Source organism: Leptosomus discolor, chromosome 1 (genome assembly GCF_034619465.1).
Source record: "Leptosomus discolor isolate bLepDis1 chromosome 1, bLepDis1.hap2, whole genome shotgun sequence".
NCBI classification, from domain to species: Eukaryota; Metazoa; Chordata; class Aves; order Leptosomiformes; family Leptosomidae; genus Leptosomus; species Leptosomus discolor.
Window position 1 is genome coordinate 72,658,902 of NC_141391.1, and position 23,712 is coordinate 72,682,613.

Consider the following 23,712-nt stretch of genomic DNA (forward strand, 5'->3'; position numbering starts at 1 on the left):
AGGACTAGGCAAGAGAAAAGCACACAGAAGATGGGCGAAGAGGGCAATATAAAGAAAAAATACCCCAAAGTGCAAGTAGGGGAGTGGTGGAAACAATTAAAGTTTTATATTCTGCTCCTTTTTTTTTTACGCTTACCTCTTTAGATTTTATTTTTTTAAGACATGGGCCAATCCTCTCTGATCCATGTTAGGTATATGCTCAAGGGAAGTGTCATCATTAATACCAAAATGCCAGAAAATACCAGCCCCTGACTTGCTGAAATACTTTTGGATCTGTAGTAAATCCAAAACCTACAAGATCATTATTTTTCTTTTCATTCAGTGTGAGAATGAGGAAGAGTGCAGAGACATCAAAAAGACTCACTTAGAGCGAGAGAGTTCTTCACGTTTAGCTGCCTCTGCCCACAGCATCACAACAGCAAATCACTGCAATATGAATGAAAACAGGTAAGCATTTTCCTTCTTATTTACCACTGAGTCATACAACTAGTTGCAGTTTAATGCCATGTGTTATTTTTTCCCTTTAATAGGATTTATTTTTTAATTATCACATTTTATGTTGAAAAATTACTCCCTGCATTCTCCTTCCTTCTGGTTTAATGAACAAGTTAGCAGCTCCTGACACATTTATGTACTTGCATTTTTGTCCTATTGCACAAAGAAGTGAGTTCAAGTGTGAGGCTCATAGAATGAGTAATTATAGGTAGAGCAGCGCGATTGTCCAAGACATATTCCCAAACACTGTGTTGTAGGTACCAGTCCACACATGCAACCATCTTATAGCCTTTTCCGTCCTTACAATGTTATGAATTTTAAAGTTTGACTGTATAAATAGAATTATCTATAAACTCTGTGCAAAAGATTGAGAAAAATAGTCGTAACAATGCCTGCAATACTCAGTTCCAAAATATATCTGAGATCAAATATTTTTGATATTACAAGCAATCTGTTCTGTGGAATTAGTAAGTATTTTAGGACAAGGAACTCAGACTTTAAAAACAATGAGATTTTCAAAGGATGCAGGGCATGAAAAAAAGGATTAATATTTAGCATTTGCTGGCATGGTTTATGCACACAGACCCCTATCAATGTCAGATCAATCATATTGAGTTTCTCTGGAGGCTTCCAGCAGTCAAACTTAGACATGCATCTTTTCAGAGTTCAGCTGCATGCTGCTTAGCACAGGCTGGTCATCAGTATTTTGAAAAAAATCATTTCCTGGTAGTATCCGGGTATCGTAGTAGGCTGATGAGTTTGAGGAATCCTTGTCATTAATACTGGAAAAAATCATGGAGAAAACTAATATATAGAGAGTGCTTATTCAAAAATATGCATTCAATTTCTTTGTCCTGACATGTCACATATGTTTCATAAGGTGAAAACAATACACAGAACAGTTTGCTTTATTGTCGGTGATTGCATGCAGGCATGCCGTTCCTGTTACCGCAGTGTCGTATGTTTTATGTCGCATTCATTTTCAGAGAATAGCATGGCTGTCATAGCTTGCTGTGTCACAGGGTTAATTCTGTGCTTCCTGGAAGCAGGACAATAATTTGTGTTTTGCTTGGCATTATCTTCAGTACTCCTGGTAGCAACTGTACATTAAAGAAACAAAGAAGAAGGTCTTAAATGTGTGCTTGCCTCCTAATTCTTCCCTGGTCTACCCTGCTTCCAAGATGTTTCTGTGGTTTATGCTACTGTAGGACATGATATCAAATGCTAATATTTCCGCAGCTGAGGAAGGGCTACTGAGGCTGTAGGTAAACCAGCAGTGCAGATATCGGGACCTCCTGTCCCTCTTGCAACCGGAGGCTGCTCATGCTGGCACATCCCCCCTCCAGTTATGCCACCATAGCTGCCTGTAAGAGTCTCCTGTAAATTAGGTCAAGAAACTTGTCTGAAACCAGAATTCTTTCTTTTTTTCTTTTTTTTTTTTTTTTCTGTTGGCCGGGTTATTATTATTCTGCTCCCAGCAAAACCACACAGACAGTTTTGTCAGCACAGCTGAGAGCTGGTAGCAAAGAGAGGAGCAAAAACACCTTCAGACACGAGCATTTTCTACTGTGGGATTACAGTCTGAGGTGCAGACTAAGCAAGGCCCTGTTTGACAAGAAAGTCTGCAGCGTCAGGAAGAGATACCCCAAATATCTTGCACCTATGTCAGATGCCACAGTCTGCGCAGTCCCAGCAGATGACAGCTCACTGCAAGTTGTTCTGCATGGCTTCTCTGTATAAGATGATTGTTCTGCAGTTTGACTGCTCACAATACATTTAGGTGGGCCCTACGCAGTGTGCCAAAGGCCATGTAGAAGGTCTGCAGCGCAACTAGAAATCATAGCTACTCCTCACAAGCTCTGGGCCAAGTTTTTGAGGTTTGGGTACACTGCCAAAGAGCTCTGGCTTCTCTTGGATGCTTTAGGTTTACACTTTGACAGTGATGTATAAACATGACTAGCCAAGGCATGGGTTTGTGTTTGAAAAGAGGAAAAGAAATGACAGCATCAGCCTGTACTTTCAGAATAGTGCTACAGATCTTATTTTTCTTGGGGTGACGAGAAGAAGGGCACAATTTTCCATCTTACACACTCTGATTCTTGCTTTTGTAAACAGCATTGGTCATTAAAGCAAAACAGTTCACGTTGTGTTTTAAAGGTACTACACTGTGGGAAACAGGAAAGGTTCTGAACTATGATTCATGGCTTCTTTCACAGCTAGTTTTTAAAGACTTGCCAGATAAATGGACAAATGTATGATAAGAGCGTATTTAATTAGCTCTGTTCCCTGAAATTATGTGCAGAAATAAAGTATAGTTTGTACCATATTCTTTTTTGCGATTCCATTAAGTGTATACTGTCTGATATACTAACTATAAAGAAGTGAGAATTGTCCATAAAAAGTAATAGGCTGAATAAAGGGGACTGTGACAGGGAAAGGTATTGTGTTAAAATACTCTGTCTGACCTTAATCACAGTTTTAGTCTCAATGCAAACTGTCTCCTTAAAAAACTTCTATTTTGTGTGTGTTGCTTTAAGATTTTCATCTAGATATTTTCTTCGAATTAATGCGTCTGAAGTTTATTTCTGGGCATATTTTTACAGTCTGTCTGACTTGTCCGTATCCAAAGCTTCTTCCAAAGAAATGAAAGCTGAAAATACTCTCTGTGGTATAACTTTCTGCTTTAGAAGACAGAGCAGCTCACATTTCTCTGCGTCTACTGTTTGCATATGTTTCCTTTTGTCTGCACTACCAGCCTATCTTTCTTTGTCTTCAAAATCTGTATTAGATTAGTATAAACAGTGCTACCAAAGGCTGGGCACTGAGCACAAAGACAAGCCAGTCGTCTTTAAGCACATTTCCTGTTTTAGTTGACATATGGTTTTATTGCCATGGCTTATAAATTGTCACCTGTAATGGTGAAATAGGGCTCCATAACCTGAACTTACACTTCGGAGCCTAATCTTCGTCTCCAGCTATCCCTTAAGAAATGGTGAGCAAGTGGCCATTTATCTCTGTATTTTTTTTCAAGTACTCTGATGCAGACTTTATATTAACTCCAGAATTACAATTTGCCTTGAAGGGAAAGAGGAGAAACATGATACAAATTTGTAAATGAACTCTTGGTCCCAATACTGTAAGCTTGTTTCCAGATACCAATAGACTTTATCCTGCCAGCAGGTTTTAAATTCAAAGTTTTGGTAATATATAAAACATTTACCTTTCTCAAACCCAGCTTTGTGACACTCCATTACTGTAATTTCCATTTCCAGCTTGGCAATACCAATAAATAAAAATGAGAAAATGCTTCGGTCACCCGTCTCTCCCCTCTCTGATGCATCAAAACACAAATACTCCAACGATGATTTAACTCCCTCCAGCAGACCTAATGGCAGCAGTCTATTACCTTCCATCTCCTCCAGCAAAAAACATAAGGGTGAAATCCAGTCGCAGCCACATCCTGGAGACTTCAATGTAAGTTTATGCTGTTGTTCATAACATAAAGCCTAGCTGAATATTTTTCGCTTTGTATTGCATTCTGTGTTAGTTTTGCAGAATGTTATGCAAAAAAAACTGTAATAATGAATGTTGTAGTGTAAGTTCAGTTTTTCTGGTTTGGAGTTTAGCCAGGCACAGAAGAAAAAAAAAAAAGAGGGCAGTCTGTAAAGCGGGCAAATACCAAAGCCTACATAAGCAAAAGGTGAAAGCTAATGGCCAAAAACTAATGGCTTTAGGCCTCCAGAGTATTGCTTGGGCATAATGCAAGCCCCCTACATCCAAAAGTGTGATGCATGAGGCCTCGACTGTATCAGGCCTCTTCTCAGCCCCTGCCTAGCCATGAGTGTGCCTGCAAACAAGTTTTCCTACATGTCTTACAACCAACTTTCTCCAACACTTCTACTTACTCTTGACACCGTTGAACAGCTTAGCATCAGCCTCACAGCTCAGCTCCATCAGAGCCCAGGTATTCACATACTGATCAGAGAGTCTTGCTCGCACTAAATGTGTCCAGCGTGCTCTTCCAGATAAGGCCTTATTACTACACCACATGGTAGCCACTGCCTCCAGAGCATAGAGAAAGAGGAGTAGATGCTGCTCCCGTTTATGCATGAGTTCTGTGATTAGGAAGCTAGAGTAAAGAGCCTGTTAGCTCTTCTGAGTGAAGCAATTCACATCTCCCTCCCTCTCTCACCTCTCAAAATCATACCCTACCCTCCAGCCTACAGGACACTGCCAGTAGAAGACCAAGGGCAGGATATTGTCATGTCCTCCCCTTGAAGCTGTTCTGCTCTGTGTGAAATACCTAGAAGAGGCAATTTGGGTACCATCATATTGATGTCCACTGCTGGAGTGTCTAGTCAAGCTGTTAGGGCACTCTGCTGCTGCTAGAAAGGCCCATGCTCCTCTCCTTGCTACAAAAGCCATTTATATATTTTATCCTATATCTATTTGTTGTATTTGTTATTTGATACATAAGAGGCTTCAAAAGCCTAAGTATTAGTGCCTAAGCGACTTTCAGAAAAACAAACTACCTGAGTTGTAGCAGTGGTCTCTTCCAGTCACTTTTGCTGTGGGTAGCTGGCGCCACAGTATATGTTAAGTATATATTAGTTATATATGTATATACTTAAATGTATTTATTTTTTGAGAGTGGAGGGGGAAGTAGTAACTATAATCTTCATTTTGGACACTTTTTAGAAAACAAGCTATCATAAATTCTGTGTTTCAATAATATCTCACAGATGCTTTTGATAAATTCAGATAAAATTAATTACATAAAAATAATGCAATAAAAAGTCATTTTAACATATCTTAGTTATTAATTTATTTTTCCACAGATTAACTATAATTTTTTAAACATTTTAACTTCTAAAACACAAGTTTAGAGGTTTATAACCCATTCAGAATTATAATTATATGATTCTTCACTGGGTATCTTGAAAACAATTTAAATTCCTTCACAGGCAAATGTGCTGGAAATCAAAAGTAAAAGGTGATTGCTTTATGATCCACACTCTTAGCAAATGCGTTTCACTGAAAATTTCTGCATAGCCTAGCAATGCCCCATTTGGTCAACATTTTAACAACGTTTGCAATAAAATTCTTATGTATCTGGTTATTCATCTGAAAACTTTAGCCTGCTGAACTGATCTGCATGTGCCACGTAGAAGATAAGAGCTCATCAAGTATAAATGTTAAAGTTAGCTTTGTTTTATCCTGTCTTCCCATCTGGCACCTAACTGGCACACCCAAGTTGTCCTTTGAATTTCTGTCAGAGATGGCAAGCCAGGGCGTGGCTTTTATCCATTTGAGCTTTTTGTCCATTTCCCTATTGCGTTTCTGTCTGTCACCTGACGAAGAACAGTGTTTTCTGGCAGTGGTTATCAGCCGAAAACAACCTGGGGCCCTCTGCTTTGCACTTGCACCAGTGTGTAGTAGCCCACACAACAGGTCACTTGGTAGGACAAAGGGCTCATGAGGCCACGTGAAGAACACGGCTGCAGCTGAGGGAATGTGTGAGACCCTGCCAAAAGACACGTGCTTCCGCTGTGGCACATCAGCAGTGATCGTTCAAGCTGATCAGGGACCCTGAGCAGAAAGAAACCTGAACCTCAGGCTACAAATTCATACCACACAGGCACATCAGCAGTGCAGCGTGAAACAAGCCAAACAAGTGGGCCTTGCTCCCCTGAGGCAAGGTACAATGCTAGTTTGGAAGCTGAAAACTAGAGATATAACTTGATCCTCTAAATGACCACAACAGATCTATTATTTAATAATTTCACTTACTGTGTTTCAGAGTGTTTTGATAGTTACTAATAGTTCAGCTCAATTTCTTCTGTACATCACATTGAAACTCAAGCCCTTTACAAAGTGCTCTGAGCAATATCTGTGAATTTGTGGCTATCGGTGACAGGACAGTTGTACATACTCCCTGCTGAAATAGTAGGAAAACTAACTGCCAGTTTACAACACAATGCAAAGACGCTCTGTTGTTTATTAGTTGCTTTTTTGAAGTTAGTAGCCAATTCCTCAATGTCTTCTCTGCTGTTTGTTGTCTAGAAAGCAATTCACATCAATTCAGAAAATGTTCTTCTCTGCAATAAGCCACAGTCCCAAACAGAGCCTTGGTCACCTCTGTCCAGCACACCCAGGGACTGCAGAAGGACAAAGCTTATCTTTGATGATATGTAAGTACAGATGACTTTAAAATAAAGAAAACAATGCCATTTTCTGCATTTAAAGAGAGAAAAATACAATTTGACCAACAGGAACTGAGACACGTCCAGAAGTATTATAGTAATACTGTACATTGAGAGATGAATGAGACATACTATATAAACTCTTTAATTTTTCATCACAAATTAAGCCTCTAATCATCAAGGAGCAGTGAGGACTGCCTAAAGGATGGGGAGCCAGGAGCCAAGGGGCAGAACACAGCTGGGGGGGCAGAACACAGCTGGGATGGCAGAGGCCATGCCAGCCAGCCGTCCAGTCCCACAACACCTGAGCGAGGTGATCAGGGCAGGTCCAAGGGTGGAGTCCGGTTCAGTCAAGAGATCCTCAGGCGAGTCCACGGTGACGAGGCAGGTCCGAGGTCAGGCCAGGAAGACAGGTCAGGATCAGGTCCGGTAAGGGCCAGACACGGCCCAATGACTGCCAGGCGTGCGTAGTGACAAGGCTGGTCCAGCCAGGAAAACAGTCCTCAAGTCAGGCTCCAGATCAATGGGGGCCATGGCCAGGCACAAGCATGGCTGTGAAAGGGCTGAAGACAGGCATACTTAAAATGAGTTGGATGGGGAGTGAAGGCCCAGACCTGAGCTTCAATGGATTTCTTTAGCCCATGGGCAGAGAGAGGAGGCCCCACATGAGGCAGGTCAGGGCCATTAAGGCTTTAGTAGTACCCTTGGGGCTCTGCCATTAATTATGCACACATCAGACTATTAATATACAGAACCATAGCAAGGCGGGGTGAGAGGAGCACCCTTCTTGTTCACCCTTTGGGGCAAGGGGAGAGGATATATGGGAGCCTTGCATCCCTGAGCCTTGACAGCTGCTACTGTCATTGCTACTGCTGCTCAGAAAAAGGTATCACAAAAGCAGGGCAAGTAGGAAGCAGCAGTGGTTAGCATGAGTACCTGGAGGGATACCTGGCCCTCCCCACCTCCACTACATTCTTCAAACATCCCCTGTTCTCCTTCTCTGAAAATAATTTAAGCTTCTTATTGTCTTTCCTTTCGGTAAATTAAAATTGCTTCTTTGTTTCTCAAGGTCATTTAGGATGCGTTATTTAGATCAAATATAAATGTGAAACTGAAGGTTGAAATCCTAGTATCTAGAAAATCCAGATTCTTTTTGATTGGTAATGTTCTGGCCTGGAAATATTGTTTTTCTCTGGCTAGTGTAGAAGAGGTTCTCTTCAAGCTATGCATCAGACTGCCTGGAGCTTTGTAAGCTATATGACCTTGACACGACTTTTGTACTCCCAGACTTTCACCCACAACATCTCTAACTCTTTCATACCAAAGAAAACCCTGAGATAACAGCCTTGTTTCCTCAGGAACTGCCTTCTACCAGAGCTGGGATTTTATAATAATAGTAATAGTAGTAGTAGTAAGGTTTATTGACACTACCTGGTCTCAGGGACTAGAGGGACAGCAACCTTTCATAAAGAGAATCCAGGCTTCCTAGTATAAGGCGTGAATAATTCCTACACACTTCAAAAGTATGTTAACTGTTTTGTATGTCAAGAAAAGAAGGTCGGTGAGATTAATTTCTGTATGTATTCATTGCAGTCATAAAGAGATCTAAGTTGAATAAACGTAATGATTTTTTCCTCCATTGAGGAAATTTGAAACTGTTTAGAAGTACTACGTAACTCTTCATGTCTCTTAAATTACTTTATCATCTATAATTTACTTGCAACTGTTCGATTTTTCTGCAGTTTAAACATGTACAAGGCAGACAGGTATCAGTGTGCCTAATAAAAGTCAAAATTGCAGGATGTGCTTATCTGTTTGGATTAGAAAAAAACAGTCAGAAACAGCTACAACAGAACTATTGTATCTTCATCTGATTTTCCCTCAAGATGCTCACAAAAAAATAGGGGGACTGGCTTGTTTTGTTTTTCCCCTAGAATACTGTCAGAGGAAAACTGCTTTTTTCACTGTCTCTATCATCCAAGAGGCTTTTATCACTTGCTTTCTCCATTAGTGATACATGTGATTTCTCTGGCAGGCATCTTCAATAAAACTGTTTCACCTTTTCAGAGGGAGGTACAGTTAAACTGTTCATGTATAGTGTCCCCAAGCAACTTGTGGCCCATTAAAAAAAAAAAAACTATCTAAAAAGGCAAATAAGATAAAACACAGAATCAAACAGGTCTTAATTTGCCCTTAAAAACCAGAAACAGTTAAATGCCTGTTGTGCTAACTAGAGGAGGGAGATTTTAATGTACTACAACTGTCATCCACAACCTGTATGTAGGAAACACCACCAGAATACCAGCTATACTAGACCTTGATTCTGAAATTACTGTGCAGAGAAGTCACTGAAATGTAGCGGATTAGACTGGCTGCAAATGTTAAATGCCAGCAAATTTGACTTATATGTTAGAAGGATCAAATTAAACATGGCAGCCAATGTCTTTCAAATTCATATAGTACCACTGCAAAGGATTTGAAGAAATGCAATACAGTAGTCTAAAATGATGTAGTAATCCTAATGGCAGCATTTGTCCAAAATGATGCCTATGAAGTATTTCATCTCATAATCCATGAAGTTCTGAATTACTGTAATCCAGCCATGGCTTTAAAGTCTTCATTTTAATCAGTTTTTAAGAGACTAAATCCCTTATATTTCATTTAAAACAACAACTAATTTTTTTGACCAATCAGTGTCTCTCTGCTTTATTCTCAATTTATTTTCTCCAGAACATTGACAACAGCTGTCACTAGCAATAAATTGGAACACAGTAGGTCAATAAAAAGTATATCTTGCTTGGCAGAGTGCTGCATACACATACACTGCAATATAAAGTAAATATAGCTAACAGTCTTCAAAAGGCAGGCAAAATCCTACTTCCCCTGGTTTGCCATTGTTTACTGCCTGCTCTAAATACGCTTCGAGGTACCCAGCATGCCACATGTATAAGTGACATCAGTGCTTTTTCCAGTATTAATTCTTAACAAGTTTTCCTGGATTTTTGGCCATTTCTGACTCTATTAAGAGAACATTTTCAAGGCTACACAATAATGCTTCAAGCCAGACTCAGTCCTGCTGTAATTTCAATGAATGATAGAATTCCCAATAACTGCATTTAGGAACAAAGTCTGTTGTCGTTGAAGTGATAAGCACAGACATACTGTGGGTGCCCGAGGGCACAGTCCCGCACCCTTCTCGAAATACTGCATGTGTGGTATGAAAAAGAGCAGAGCACACCCAGCTTCCCAATTTTCTTTATAGCTAAATCAGAACATACTCCTCAGGATTATTTTCTCACTTGCATTGTGGGTTACCCTTTCAAACTTGGGGTGTGATTTTTCTTCACTTACATTTATTTTCCTTTTTTCTGGCCTTATAGGGGCAAGATAATACATCTTCAGTTGTTTGGGGTTTTTAATTCATATTTTGTTGAATGTTTGTTCCACCTTTATGGATTTAGCTGCTACACACACCCAACTGCTTTACATTGTCCAAGGGACATATGCTGCTGTGAGACAGCTTTCCTGTGTTTGTCAGCCAGTAAACCATATACCCAGAAAATATTCAGCCTGTAAAGGTGTTATACGTAGAGCTCATAAAAAGCTCAAAATATAAATTCTTGGCGCATCTCTTTGTTTTGGTTTGAACCCCAAGTCTCTCATTTTCAGTCTTCTCTTCATTATTGTTCTGCCTCAGAGTGGAAAGGAAAAGGAGTTCTTGGGTTGTGACTCCCATACAACATCTGGAAGTCATCTCACTTTGCATTGCTCAAAACACCTCAAGGACTCCTGGTCTTCTGAAGTAGAGAGATTTTTGTAGGGCTGAGCACATCCTCAGGAGCACAGTTAAGGAACAGGGCTTGGCTCCCCTTTCTTATCATCAATCTAAAAAAAATCACTGGTCAGGTAGACCAACGTTTACTACACTAAGTTCCTCACAAATTCATATGCTTACTTTGGACTGCTCCCAGTTTCTTGTCTTTGGGAGATTTCAAAACTTCATCTGACCACCCCATTCTCCCTCTCCTTCCCTTCTTACTTCTGGTGTTGAATTTTCTCATGTGTACACTGCCCATGAGAAAATAACATTACACACTGCCTCCCATGATTAAGTAATTAAGCTGCCTGTTCTCTGCAAGACCACCTACCCACTTTCTTTTTAGGGGCACTTGGTGAGAGCTTGCTCTGGGGGGAAATAGATGCTTAATCGGCTCTAGCAGGAGATTCTCACAGGATAAAGAATTTATAGCCACTATTCCCTGACATCAAAGAAGAACCAGAGCTGTGGACCTCATTTGAACTTACAAGCTATGTGCATGCGCCTCCTCTATTCCTATGGACAAGTGGTCCAGCACTGCTTATGTTTATATGATTAAACTGTCTTCCCTCGCCAAAACAAAGAACACTAACTGCCTCCTGAGAACAGTCCCTGGCCTGTGGCTGTCCCCCAGCTGTGCCCAGGCATTGTCTGGGACCAGGCTCAAAACTATGCCAGGGAGAGTATTAGCAATTAAACAGCACGGATGATCAAACGATAGAGCTGGTATCCTTGCCCTGCTTATTTCACTTGCACAGACATAGCCAAGGAACGGTTTTATTGACAGATTCAGATCTGAAATATCCTCTGATAATTTTGCCACTCAGGAAAGAGAATTTTTTTGCATCAATTGATTTTGTTGTGCCTTTTCCTTACTCTACAGTTTGACTAGGAAAGACCTTTAGTCCACAATGAATGGTAACAGTGAGCAGGACAAGGGTCTTCTAATGAGGCTCAGCAAACTCTCCTCCATGCCCCAGCAGCAGAGCTGAATCTTTCAGATAGGAGAGGACAGTCTCTCCCACCAGTCTCTCCCAGTCTTTCCTCACCTCTGCAACTGGTGAGCAATGAGCAGATGCCTACAGCAGGTGATGAGCACCCTCCAAACCCTGCAGCTCTTTGACTAGTCTAGGTCTCATATTGAATTTAAGGAAGTCTCATCTAACCTCCCATGGTGTTTACCATTCTATCCCACCTCTGGTTCTTGACAGCTTGCTTTCTTCAGGCTTGGTGCCAAACATTGGTTTCTCCTTGAAGAGCTAAGAGTCCATCCCAGTGTAACTCAGGGTTTGTGTTCTTGTGCTGGATCACAGAGCAGAGTAGGTTTTCATCACCCTCAATGCCAGGATTCACAGATGTGGTGCATAAGAGATATTCTAATGCCTCTATTTGCAGCTTAGTTCCTAAGTCAGCCTTGCTGTCCCTGTAACAGTGGAAAATATCTTTACATATGTTCGAAGAATGTGCTTCAAGTCCATTTTCCACAAAATAATTACTCAGAAGTTTCCCTTTTGGACTAGAAGGCTTACTGTAATAGCCCTAGGGTGCAAAGGCTGTGATTCCCCAAGGAAATCTGGGAGCTTTCCTTATCATTCCTTCAAAATATAAAGCATATTTTCATCTTTAACAGGTTTTTCATTTTCGTTAACAGGTTGCCCAGAGAAGTTCTGGGTGCCCTCTCCCTAGAAGTGTTCAAGGGATGTTCAAGGGTGGATGTGGCTTTGAGCAACCTGGCCTAGTGGAAGGTGTCCCTGCCCATGACGGGGGGGGGTGGAACTAGGTGATCTGTAAGGTCCCTTCCAACCCAAAACGTTCTATGATTCTGTGATCTTCCAATGAAGAACCACACTACCAAATGATCGTACCCACTTTAGCCTAGCGAATCACAGTTCAAACTCATTTTTAGCCTGTGAGTACCCTGTTCATCTGTACAATGATTCATGGAGCTGGAAAGGGGCTATGATGGCTTCATGCACATGAAGAACATGAATTCCCAAAATCCCTGTCAGATGCTTTCTTGGTCTTCTAGTCCCTGACTATGATTTCTTTCAAATTGTATGATTACTGAAGTTTCTTAAGACAGGCATTGCAGGACAGGAGCCCTGGAGAGAGTCTTTATTTCAGGATCACCTGCTCCTTTCAGCATAGATACCCCATTCATTGACTCAGGTTTTGCATATACTGTCACTCAACAGTTTCATCAGAGCTGGCTGCCAGGTAGTCCCTCTCCCAGAAAGGTCTTTGGTTTTCAGCTGCCTCTTGAGAATTCAAGGTGTGATCCCACAGTATTTTAAAACAACATAGATCCGGACTGCTGCAGTCCTCCGCTCTCTCCCTAAGTCCGACTGTAAAGGCTTTCACCCCACCTTCGACGGAAATTAGTTGATTTCAGAATATCTATTTAACATACATCGAGACACAATTGTAGTTTGTCTGCAAGGATGTAATGTTTTATCCCTCTGCTTTTAATACAGGAGCTCAAGTCCCTATTGTTACAACTACTTTCATTGCCTTCTCTTCTCTTGTACATTGTGCCCTTGCATGTTTTAGTCTAGCTATTGATTTCACATGGATATCTTTAAGTCATGAATCTGGGTCATGCCCAGGAATTTGTAGTAGATTTTGACTCTTTCTCATGGTCTCTTCTATTTCACTACATTGACATGGTTAGCCTGGAGGATTTTGCATTTTTGCCAAAATAGGAATACCCACTTATTTTATCCTTCTTCATTTCATTTAAATTAGGTGCCAGGCTTTAATTTTGTCTGCTATTTTTTGCAACAGTAACTCCGTCTCTAGATATCTGTACTATTCATCTATTCATCTAATCTAAGCTATTGACCTTGTTATATTAAGCCCAGCAAGATAGTAGTTATGTAGTTGTGTGATTGACTAAATTTTTCTTACATTTGGCCTGACTCCAATCAGATCCTTTGTTCCTGCCTTTCTGAAATGCCTATAGCACTGTCGTTTAAATGGGGCACAAATACTCTCTCTGCCCTCTCCACTTATATACTCCTCTGCTGAACTTCCCTGACCTGCTGGGTCTGACAAAGTGAATATGAGACTCCCATAACTGGATACCCGCCTCGTACAGTGCCATGGGCTCTCTCCCACTGTGTGTGCTGCCGTGTGTGCCATGCCCCAGACACAGTAGTGCCACGTCGCATAAAACAGCATTTGGTTTAGGTTGTGGAATGGGGAGAAGGCCGTGATACATCAGGTGAGAACACCATTTTGTACAGTAATACCTGCTCAGCTTTATTCTTTAGTTCAAGTTGACCACCCTGAGCTGTGACCCAACATGTCAGGCACATGTCCCAGTGTCTTGTACAGCAGTACGAGGAGTAGAACAGCAAATAGGCAGGGCTATGTACACCTGCCTTTCACTTTACGTGGTTTTCTTGCTCTTGCAGGATTTTCTTGTCTTCTTGGGCTGAAAGTTCAGGGCCTACTGGCACAGCTTCAAGACCGGACATGGGCTAACACTGGCTATGCCAGTTTCTTCTGATTTGCCCCTAGCTCTGATCAAATTTTAAAGTTGCTCATTTTGCTGTTCTACTCCTTTCCATCACACGCACTTTTTTAGGGTCTAAATTACTAAAGTTGTGAAACTGGTCCTATATTTAGAATTATGATTTAAGCTGCTTTTATTACGTGCAATTGTTGTACACTGAGGAAGCACTAGTTGGTTTTTTTATAACACTTCAGCAGCATTATCTCTGAAGGGTATTAAAATATGCACTTGGCTACATTTATGATGTTTAATTGAACTTTTATTAGTTTTTTTTAATGTATCCTCATAAAGCACCATACCATGGTAAGAAATAATGTACAAGTGGTAGATTATGTAAATGAAGCAGAAAATGCTATAGTTTAGTATTTAGTTCATATAAAACATAAAAATTAGATGAAAAATGTGGTTTTGAATGCAGTTATAATTAAAATTGTATATTGGAGTCTAAGCTACACTGTACTCTGTAAATACCAGCAGTTGCTCTGCATTCTAAGGATATTATGTTGCAGTAGATGCTGATAAATTACTGTACAAAGTAAGGCTTTTATTGATTCACTTCGTTTGATTTTCTTCCCTTTTTTTTACTGCATGAGTTTACATTTTTGCAATTATCTGCTGAACTGGAGTAAATTAAATTCAGAGGAGGCAGCAAAAGACAAAGGTGGCAGAGATGCGCTGTAATGGCATAGAGCGAAATAGGATGAGAGAAACATATATACACACAAGCATTTCACCCGAGTAATGGTACCACCACTCTTAGGAGCTCAACAGCCTGGAAATTCTGAAAGGCTGCTTCTGGAAGGGGAGTAATTACGATGCCCGCAGCCATCTCACCTCACGCTGGGATCCCGCGCTACATAACAAGCAATGGAAATGCTGTCTTTCCTGCTGGTTTTCGACAAGCTCCCAGAGAAAGTGGTGGCAAGGCGAGTGAGAGAAATTCTGGACAGTAGCGGATTGTTGGATAAATTTCATCCTGGATTCAGCCACAGTCATGCTTCTGAGGCTGCCCTTGTCAAAGTCATAAATGGTTTGAATGCCGCTGCTGAAAAGGAAGCCTGGCCTTGTTTGTACTATCAGATCTAGCCATGGGGGGGTTATTCTGTAAAAGGCTGGATTCTCTTGCAGTGCCTAGGTGACTGGCTAGTGTTGACTGAGAATGTGTTGAAATGGTTCCAGCGGTACTTGATTGCTTTCCCCAATCAACATAGTAGGGTAAATTCTCCTCGAGAGCAGCCAGTTTCACATAATGACACTTGATCCCAGGGAGAATTCACCAGCGGCCTGACTTAGTTGGCACTGATGCTTTACGCTCTTTCTCTTGCCTTTCAGAGAGATATATGAGATGCATTAGAGCAGTGTATTAGAACCCCTTTTTGGCTTTGTTGAAGAGGACTGTATTTCTAAAAGTACCAACAATCAGATATTCAGAAACAAAAGACTTTCTTGTGCAGTCAAGATTATTAATAGAGATAAAACACTTGTTGGTACCTGTTAATTTGAAGTCAGACTTCTTTTTAAAAAAAATTTTTTTTGAAGGAGGCCTGAATTCCATTTGTAAATCTGGAGTGACAGTGCTGACACCAATAGATACATATAGTTGTAAATAAGAGGAGAATCTGACTCAATTGTCTGAAAACCAGAAGTCACTGAATAACTTTCCGTGGGACTTCAGTTTACATTCATGACCAGCAAGACTAACAAAGAGACTCCAGTGCTGCTTCTGCTACTCACATCCATTCCAGTTCAGCCAGTAGTCTGGTACCATTTTAATCCTGTAGATATTTTCTCTATTCTCTGGCTTCTCAGGCTGTAGCAAGGCTGTGATCTGCAGGGGGACTGCAAACCTTAGACCAAAGACCTGAAAAGGGGTTTAGCCACATATCTTTCTGAATCTCGTTGGTGGGAAAACAGATTTGCTTCTCCTCAGGATCTCTCCCATCAATAACATCTAGTATCTGACATTAGCATCTAATGAAGTTACCTGCATATTTTCCAGCCTGCGATTATCACCAGTGTAACTAAACAGGCCAAGCTGCAGAGGAAATTTGGATGATCCTTCACGTTTGTAACAGATATGGGTTCTCAATCCCTATAACTTAAGGGTCTGTAAAGTCAAAATATGATCAACAATCTTTTGTGAACTTCATAGATACGAAATGTGCAGCATGCAAGAGAGCTATCCTCAGTAATTAATTCATGCATCAGCTTTCTCACATGCCTTCATGTGTCATGAGCTTAAGTAACCTGTTGTCTTCAAGGACCCTATTAAAGGGGGGTGTGGGGGGTGTGAGTCTGGGTTTTTTTACTTTATGACATAATAATTTAAACTAATATACTAGATTTAAAAAGACAAATTATGTTCATGAGCAGTGGGAACCTAAACAAAATTTGAAACCTGTCTTTCTCAATGAAAGTTAAAAAAATATATATATATCCAAGCACAACCTTATTTGCTTGCTAAAATAAGATAAAAAATGTATGCAATGTGCATAAACATACATTAAATCATTAAATCTATAGGACATTTCAGCTTTACGCATTAGTAATCTGAATAGGAAGTTTATTAACACATAGTGATAAATTGAAGAATAATATTTCATAGATGGCATAAAGAGATCAGAATTTGGTTTGGCATGTTTATTAACACTATTTAACAAGCTCTGTTTAAGAAACTAGAAGAAAACATACCCTGTTCATTTTTTCCCAGTGCATCTTGATTTCTGTTAGGCATCCACTGATTTGTAAACCAGTCTTGTATTTTTCCTATGGACATACCTAAACATTCACATTGAGAATATATATGCTTTGCTTTAAAATGGCTTTTTAATAGTTTCTTTTTTTATATTAGACTTCCAAAAAAAAAAAAAAAATTTACTTAGTACAATCCAACGTACTCAGTTTTTGCGCGTTGCATTATGGTTAACCACCCCATAGCAGGGCCCTCAAAGCAGGCTTCTTGGTTCAGTAATGTGCATGCTTCTTGCTAATACCCTCGAAGCTAATCATAACTCAGGAGAATAAACCCTTCTACAAGGTGAAAACCATTTTACAATTAACTTATAAATAAGTAGACCATACTTACATTGTGTTATCATCTCACTTTTTTTTAACAGCCTCTTACCATGCTTCAAACAAGCAAATTAGACATACAGTGCTGGGTGATATATGGGATGGAATGTTGCAAAGGACATATTTTAATGACCTGAGTTTGAAAAGATCATGTAAAAGTTCATCACTCTGGTAATTTCAGAGAGATGAGAGCACTGTCTTATTGATTTTCTCTGCTTTGCTTTGCTTTTTGGCACTTTGTAGTAAACCGTCTTACCTAGGTCATGGCACAAGACAAAGAGAGATGGGACTTAACATTTTTTTAAGAATTCTTCCAATGGTTCTGAAAACATAGTTATTTTTCTATATCAAGCTAATACTGTTTCAATGTCTAATATTTCATAATTGACCAAGACAAAATCCAGATGGTTCATATTATTAAGATAATGGTAGCATCTTGATGGGCACGGGAAGTATTTGCAGCTGCAATAGGTTGTGAGATACTGGGACACAAACCTGTCTTTAGTCCCCTTTCTGACCTACTGAGTAGAGTAAACTCGGGAGAAATTCCACTCTGAGGGAGAATAATATTTTAAAGAAAGTTGGAGAAAAGGAACTGTTTTTCTTCATATCAACAAGATTTTTAGGGCAGATCTGTGACCAAAACAGCACTGCTAACACAGGGATGTTTCAGTCACTGCTGAGCAGGGCTCGCACAGCCTCAAGGCCTTTTCTGCTTCTCACCCCACCCCACCAGCGAGCAGGCTGGGGGTGCACAAGGAGTTGGGAGGGGACACAGCCTGGACAGCTGACCCCAACTGACCAGAGGGATGTCCCATACCGTAAGACATCATACCCGGCATACAAAGCTGGGGGAAGAAGGAGAGAGGGGAGACGTTTGGAGTGATGACGTTTGCCTTCCCAAGTCACCATTAAGTGCAGTGAAGCCCTGCCTTCCAGTAGATGGCTGAACACCTGCCTGCTGATGGAAAGCAGTGAATGAATTCCTTATTATGCTTTGCTTTACCTATTAGTCTGTCTTTATCTCAACACATGAGTTTTCTCACTTTTACTCTTCTGATTCTGTCCTCCACCCCAGTGGAGGGAAGTGAGTGACTGGCTGCATGGGGCTGAGCTGCCTACCAGGGTTAACCTACAACAGATTGCTGCATGGCAATAATACCACATCATTTACAACACCAAGAACTTAAAAGCATGAATGGTAAAAACATCAGAATTCTACTCTGACTACTCAGGAATATCTCATTTTCATGAGATAAGGGCAAAGGGGTGACACTCCAACCAATACTAAGAAAAGGCAAAACTTCCCTCTCTGAGAGAGACGAGGATATTGCGGTAACCACGGTATAAGCTGAGAAGAACCAGGACGTGTTTTAGCTGGGTAAAGAAGAAGGCCATCTCCCACATATAGGAGACTGGAAGAATCTGCAGGGTCAGGAAATGTGAAGACTTTTATGAGAGGCAACAACTGAAGATGCAAGGTTATGGCCCAAAATGACATGGCAAATGGCTATTCTCCACAGTGACTGAGAAAGGTACAATAGGGAGAGCTTGTGAGAGGAGACGAAGAAATTTGCCTCAGCCGTGAGGAGCTCACTGACGTGGTGACCAGATATTGCCAAGGAGACATCAGTTTGTGTTTTCAGTTTGAATGGAAGTGGCTAAGTCTGGATCAGAAATGGACTTGTGAGTTTCAGCACAGAGACAGCAGTTGAATTTGTGCCTTGCAGTCGGTAGGCCAGGTACGCTGAGGAAGGGATGGAGTCTCTGAGATCTCTTTGAGGAGCAATCAATGGAGAAATTGGCATGAGCCGCGCCAGTGGAATTGCAGCAGACAGCCCAGCACCGAGTCGGAGATGAACTGCAGGCAGCAAAAGCAAACAGCACTCTCAGCATGCTTGCAGATAAGAAGGAGAAGGCGGGTGAGATGGTAGTTGTGGAGACAAGCAGGTTCGATGTGTGTTTTCAAAGTGGAGAGATTAAACACACACTTGTTTTGAGAGCAGAGAGAAGCAAAGGCAAATGACAATGTACAGAGAGGAGTAGAAAAAGAGGTAAGCAAGCACCAGGGAGAGGAGAGGACGGAATAACTTGTTCCGCTTAATGCTTGCATCCGTTTTGCAGATCAAAACTGCACTAATTTGGGAAGCAGTTTATATAATCCATAAAACCACATTTTATTAGCTTTCTTTTGCTTTGAATCACTGACTTCTAAAGAATGAGAACAGCCATAAATGCTATTGTCTCCACAGGCAGCAATTTGGAAATAGAAGATGCATGGTTACATGCTAAGTGTATTTTCTTCATAAAAAATGTTTGCAAATCAGGTTTAAAATAAGGGAAAAATAACTTGAAAATATTCTGCACTTCAGAAAATAATAAAATGTCTCCTTATTTTCCCCTGGTAGGCCACGCAATGCAGATTACTTTATGCAGGAAGCTAAACGGAAGAAGCATAAAGCAGATGCAATGGTGAGAACATTTTCTTTCCAGTTATGTTGCTCCAAATTATTTTTGTAATGCAGTTTCTTCATCAGTGCAGTATTGCTGGGGTAATTATAAAATCTATTCTAAGGATGGCTAGGCTTGTTAAATTAAGAAATGTTTATATAATCAAATGTTCATAGCCCAATAAACTATGACTTAACAAATAATGAGTTACTGAGATAAAGGCCTGGATAGATAAAACTTTCCATTTATTCCTTTGCTCTAATTAGTAACTATAGTAATGGAGGCTGTGTAAGGGTTGCACATACCTATCTTCTCAGTTTAACTAGCTGGCTAGGTCCTGTAATTGTATCCCCAAATTTGGTCCGGTGGCTGAGGTCTTTGTACTTTTTTTAAAGAGCTTCAGCTCTTCGGTGCCAAAAGAATCCCGGTTTCATGGCAGATGTTTCCTAACATAATGAGAAGCACACAAGGAACCTGTGTGAGGAACACCTTGCACACAAAGGACTGTTGCAACAAACAGATCCTTGCCCCTGGCTTGGACCTTTCTAAAAATGTAGCTGGTAAGAAAAAGGGGAATCTGAGGTTATATGGAGCACTAAAGAGATGCTTCTCTTTCTGAACAAATGGGTGCAATGCTCCAGGAGAGCTCTGCTTAGCCATCTCTCAGCTTTCTCCAAGGCTATGTTTGTCCAGCACTATGAATAAGCTAGCACAGGCTTAAAAACATTAGGCCTCTGGGATGGCAGGCACAATATATGGGGTGGGACCCTGCATTAATATGCTGTCTTGCAGGTGGGAGTAGCTGCAGTCCTGCCTTGCTCTGTCAGACAGACACTTTGTTGTCACAGCAGCAGGAAAGGAGAAACGTAGCTCAGAGCCTCTGTTTCTTCGCTTCTTTTTCTCAGCTGTTCAGAATGTAAAAAGGCCAAGGAAGCAGAAGCAGGCCCTTAATTTAGGACACTAACACTGAGTTTTACACTCTACCTGAGTTTATTAGCGCAAATTTCCATGGTTTATTCAGTTCCATATTACTCTAAAGTGAGTCTTAAATCAGAAATTATTGTGGAGAAGTACAAATGGTGCATTTTAGTGTGTTGCTTTAAACAGAATGGAAAAGATTACTTAATATGCAAAGGAAATTCTTAGCCTGAAGAGAAATGTTTTTATGGTAGACTCACAGAAACAGGAGGTGCAAGCATTATTCTCTGCCCTGCCACAAGTTTCCTGCATGAAATTCACTTAGGCACAGTTTAAATAGCCTCCCATCAGTATTAGGTGATTGAAATATCCTTCACACTAGCTTCCCTACACAGTGGACCGGGATCTTACTTACACCTTGTGAATCACCCTTTGCAGGTACTTCCTCTCCCTCCTTGACTGTGTCGGGATCCTGGAGGAATTGCCATATTGCCGAAGTGCCTCCGGGCACTTTAAATCACCTTGTTAGGCTTGATGTCTCCTACTTTGGCACTACAATACCTAATATAGGCACTTAGAATGAGCAGCCTGAAAATTACTCTAAGTCTCTCTGCTCCTTAGTCCCCCATCTGTGAAATTGGGATAATAGCACTTCCACCCGCACAAGAGCGTCGGGGAGAGAAATATAATAAAAAGTTTGTGAAGTTCTCCACTATGATCGCAATGGGAGTCGTATAAGAACCTAAAATAGATTGAAGCCAGTGTGCCATTCCAAAGTTACTATTTAAAATCTTTACCCCCTGGAAAAGAATAAGGTCCATTAACCTTTCACTGTGTGCATCAGATTTCAACCAAATGCATCCAGTCCATTAATGGGCTTTATGTACTGCAGGAGTTCTGACTAAAGAAAAGAGAAGTCAGGATAGAGAGGTATTAGGATGATTCATCTCTACCCACATCAAAAATGAAATTTTAAGAGCAGATAAGTGGTATGTAAGTGTATATATATATGAACATTATGTGCATATTTGCATATACACCATCACTGAGGGCATATAGGCACATATATCCATGTAAGTACACACAGACAGAGTCAAAGAAATACCAAAAATAGGAGAAGAAATGGGGCAAGGAAGGAGAATGCGGAAGAAGCTGAGGGAGCAGAGCAGTCCCTGAAAGAGGAGGATATAGAAAGCTAATTCCTGACAAGAGGAGAGTGTGGTCAAGCAGTGCTGAAAATGGTAGGGAAAGAAGACATGAGAACAGAGATGAGCCTTTAAATAAGAGTTAGTAGTCAAAGCATTTAATTCTTACTCTCTTAGTTCAAGATAATCATTACCTTTCTTTGTTGAGTAATGAAAAACTACCTTTGCAAAGATGTGTAAAAGCCTTTTTAATGAAAGCTGGAACAAAAGACCTGATGAGTTTGTGGAATTTCCAGCACTGCAAGAGCTTTGACAAACATCTGTCAGGAATGTCCTAGGTAGAGTTGATCCTTCTTTGGACGTAAGAGTGTGGACCAAATAACATCTCATAGCCTCTTTCAGCTCTACTTTCTGTATCTTATGATTTTCACCAATGCACAGGGTCTGATGGGTTTTAGTTTTCTCAAAGGAAAAATTGTGAATCTGATGATATACCAACTTGTGTCAAGTTTACAATTCATGTTGAGAAAATCCCATCAGATGTAACTATATCTTGATTACACTATTTCTCTGTGTCCTTATTTTTTCCCTCTAGGTGGAAAAGTTTGGAAAGGCACTGAATTATGCGGAAGCAGCGCTATCGTTTATTGAGTGTGGAAATGCAATGGAACAAGGCCCAATGGAATCTAAGTCCCCTTATACAATGTATTCAGAAACAGTTGAGCTCATCAGGTAGGAAGGGCGGACATGACCTCGGGTTACTTTGTTTGTGCAAACACGCTCATCTACATTATCACATATTTCCCTAGAAATAGCAAAAGGGGAGATGTGAGGTCCTCCCAAGTGCCTGGTAATGTGTCTGTATTATCTGTGATTTCTATGGAAATTAAATCAGAAAACTGTAGAATGAAAAACAAAAACAAAAACAAAAAAAACCTCCAAAGCTTTTCATATTATTTGAGTTGCAAATTATTTCGAGAGTTTCATGATATAAGTCCTGTGCTACTCAAAAAAGAAAAATAATAATATGTAATATCAAAACATTCTCATGGTGTGGTAGTTTGCAAAATGTTGCAGCATGTTTAAGACTACAGTTTAAAGGTTATCTGAAAGAAGATGTGAGCAGTGATAGAAAAATGGACACTCAAGGTCCATTTGGTGTGTATGCTTCTACTGTGGCCTGTGGAGTCCCAAAAGCAGCCCAGCTCACACTAAAGCTACCCCCATATTTAGTCACCTTCATGGCTCTCCGAACAGGGCAGTCTAGAATTCAGTGCCTCCCACAGTCCTTATGAAGAAATTTTGTCTCTTGAGCCCTTTTCTCCTATGAGCTGGTGCTCATAGTTAACATCATTGACAGTGTCAGTAGTGAAAACAAAGGTCAAAATCATCCCAGCTGCTGAGTGAGTCTCTCGGCAAGAGAGCGAGCCCAGCCACACTAGCGAAGAAAGCTGCACTGTCAGTGGCCACGGCATCATTCCTCAGGACAGTCAACCACGTAGCTCTCATCAGGACTATGTTCATAGGAAGTAAAACATTTTAATTATTAATCATATTCATAATGAAGCAAAGCTTCTAAAACAATTATGTTCTTTTGGACTTAGCATTGATGTGAAGTTTTTCTCCCATGTTAATAATTCCATTGGCATTTTAGTCCACTTAGGGCTGTCTTCTCATGCATTTCAGTGGATTGAGGCCAGCTTTCTAACTGGAAGGTTATTAGACAAGTTCAAGTAATTTTTTTCAGCAAGAGAATAGTACATCCCATCTCCGCAATACTTCCCTTCTTTTTTTCAAAAGGCAGAAAGCTCTTTCATTGTCTGCCCTGTCTTTTCTCATGATACTAAATATATGGTCCTAACTCTGGAAATGAATTTTGTTTGCAGATCCGTAGCTTTCAACAACGCGTGTAGCTGTGGTTGTGTTGTAGTGTGAATCGCTGTTGATCTCACTTGCTGCAGCTCAGAAAAATAAGTGGTTTGCTAGGTATGCCTGTTGAAACAAAATGTTCGTACTGAATCTTTGCACAGATATCAGGATTAAAGTTTGAAGGCAAAGATAAGAAAAAACCACAAGCAGCTAATTATGGGGAAC

The 23,712-nt window shown here is 40.5% G+C and overlaps 1 protein-coding gene across 1 annotated transcript in view; it reads left to right on the top strand.

The window, feature by feature from the left end:
* AFF3 (ALF transcription elongation factor 3) overlaps window positions 1-23,712 on the top strand; it is a 325,490-nt gene that overhangs the window by 292,539 nt on the left and 9,239 nt on the right. The window contains exons 12-16 of the mRNA XM_086481828.1: window positions 323-447; window positions 3,768-3,969; window positions 6,559-6,686; window positions 19,513-19,576; window positions 22,214-22,350. Coding sequence (XP_086337954.1) covers window positions 323-447; window positions 3,768-3,969; window positions 6,559-6,686; window positions 19,513-19,576; window positions 22,214-22,350 — 656 coding nt within the window. The remainder of the gene's footprint in view (window positions 1-322; window positions 448-3,767; window positions 3,970-6,558; window positions 6,687-19,512; window positions 19,577-22,213; window positions 22,351-23,712) is intronic.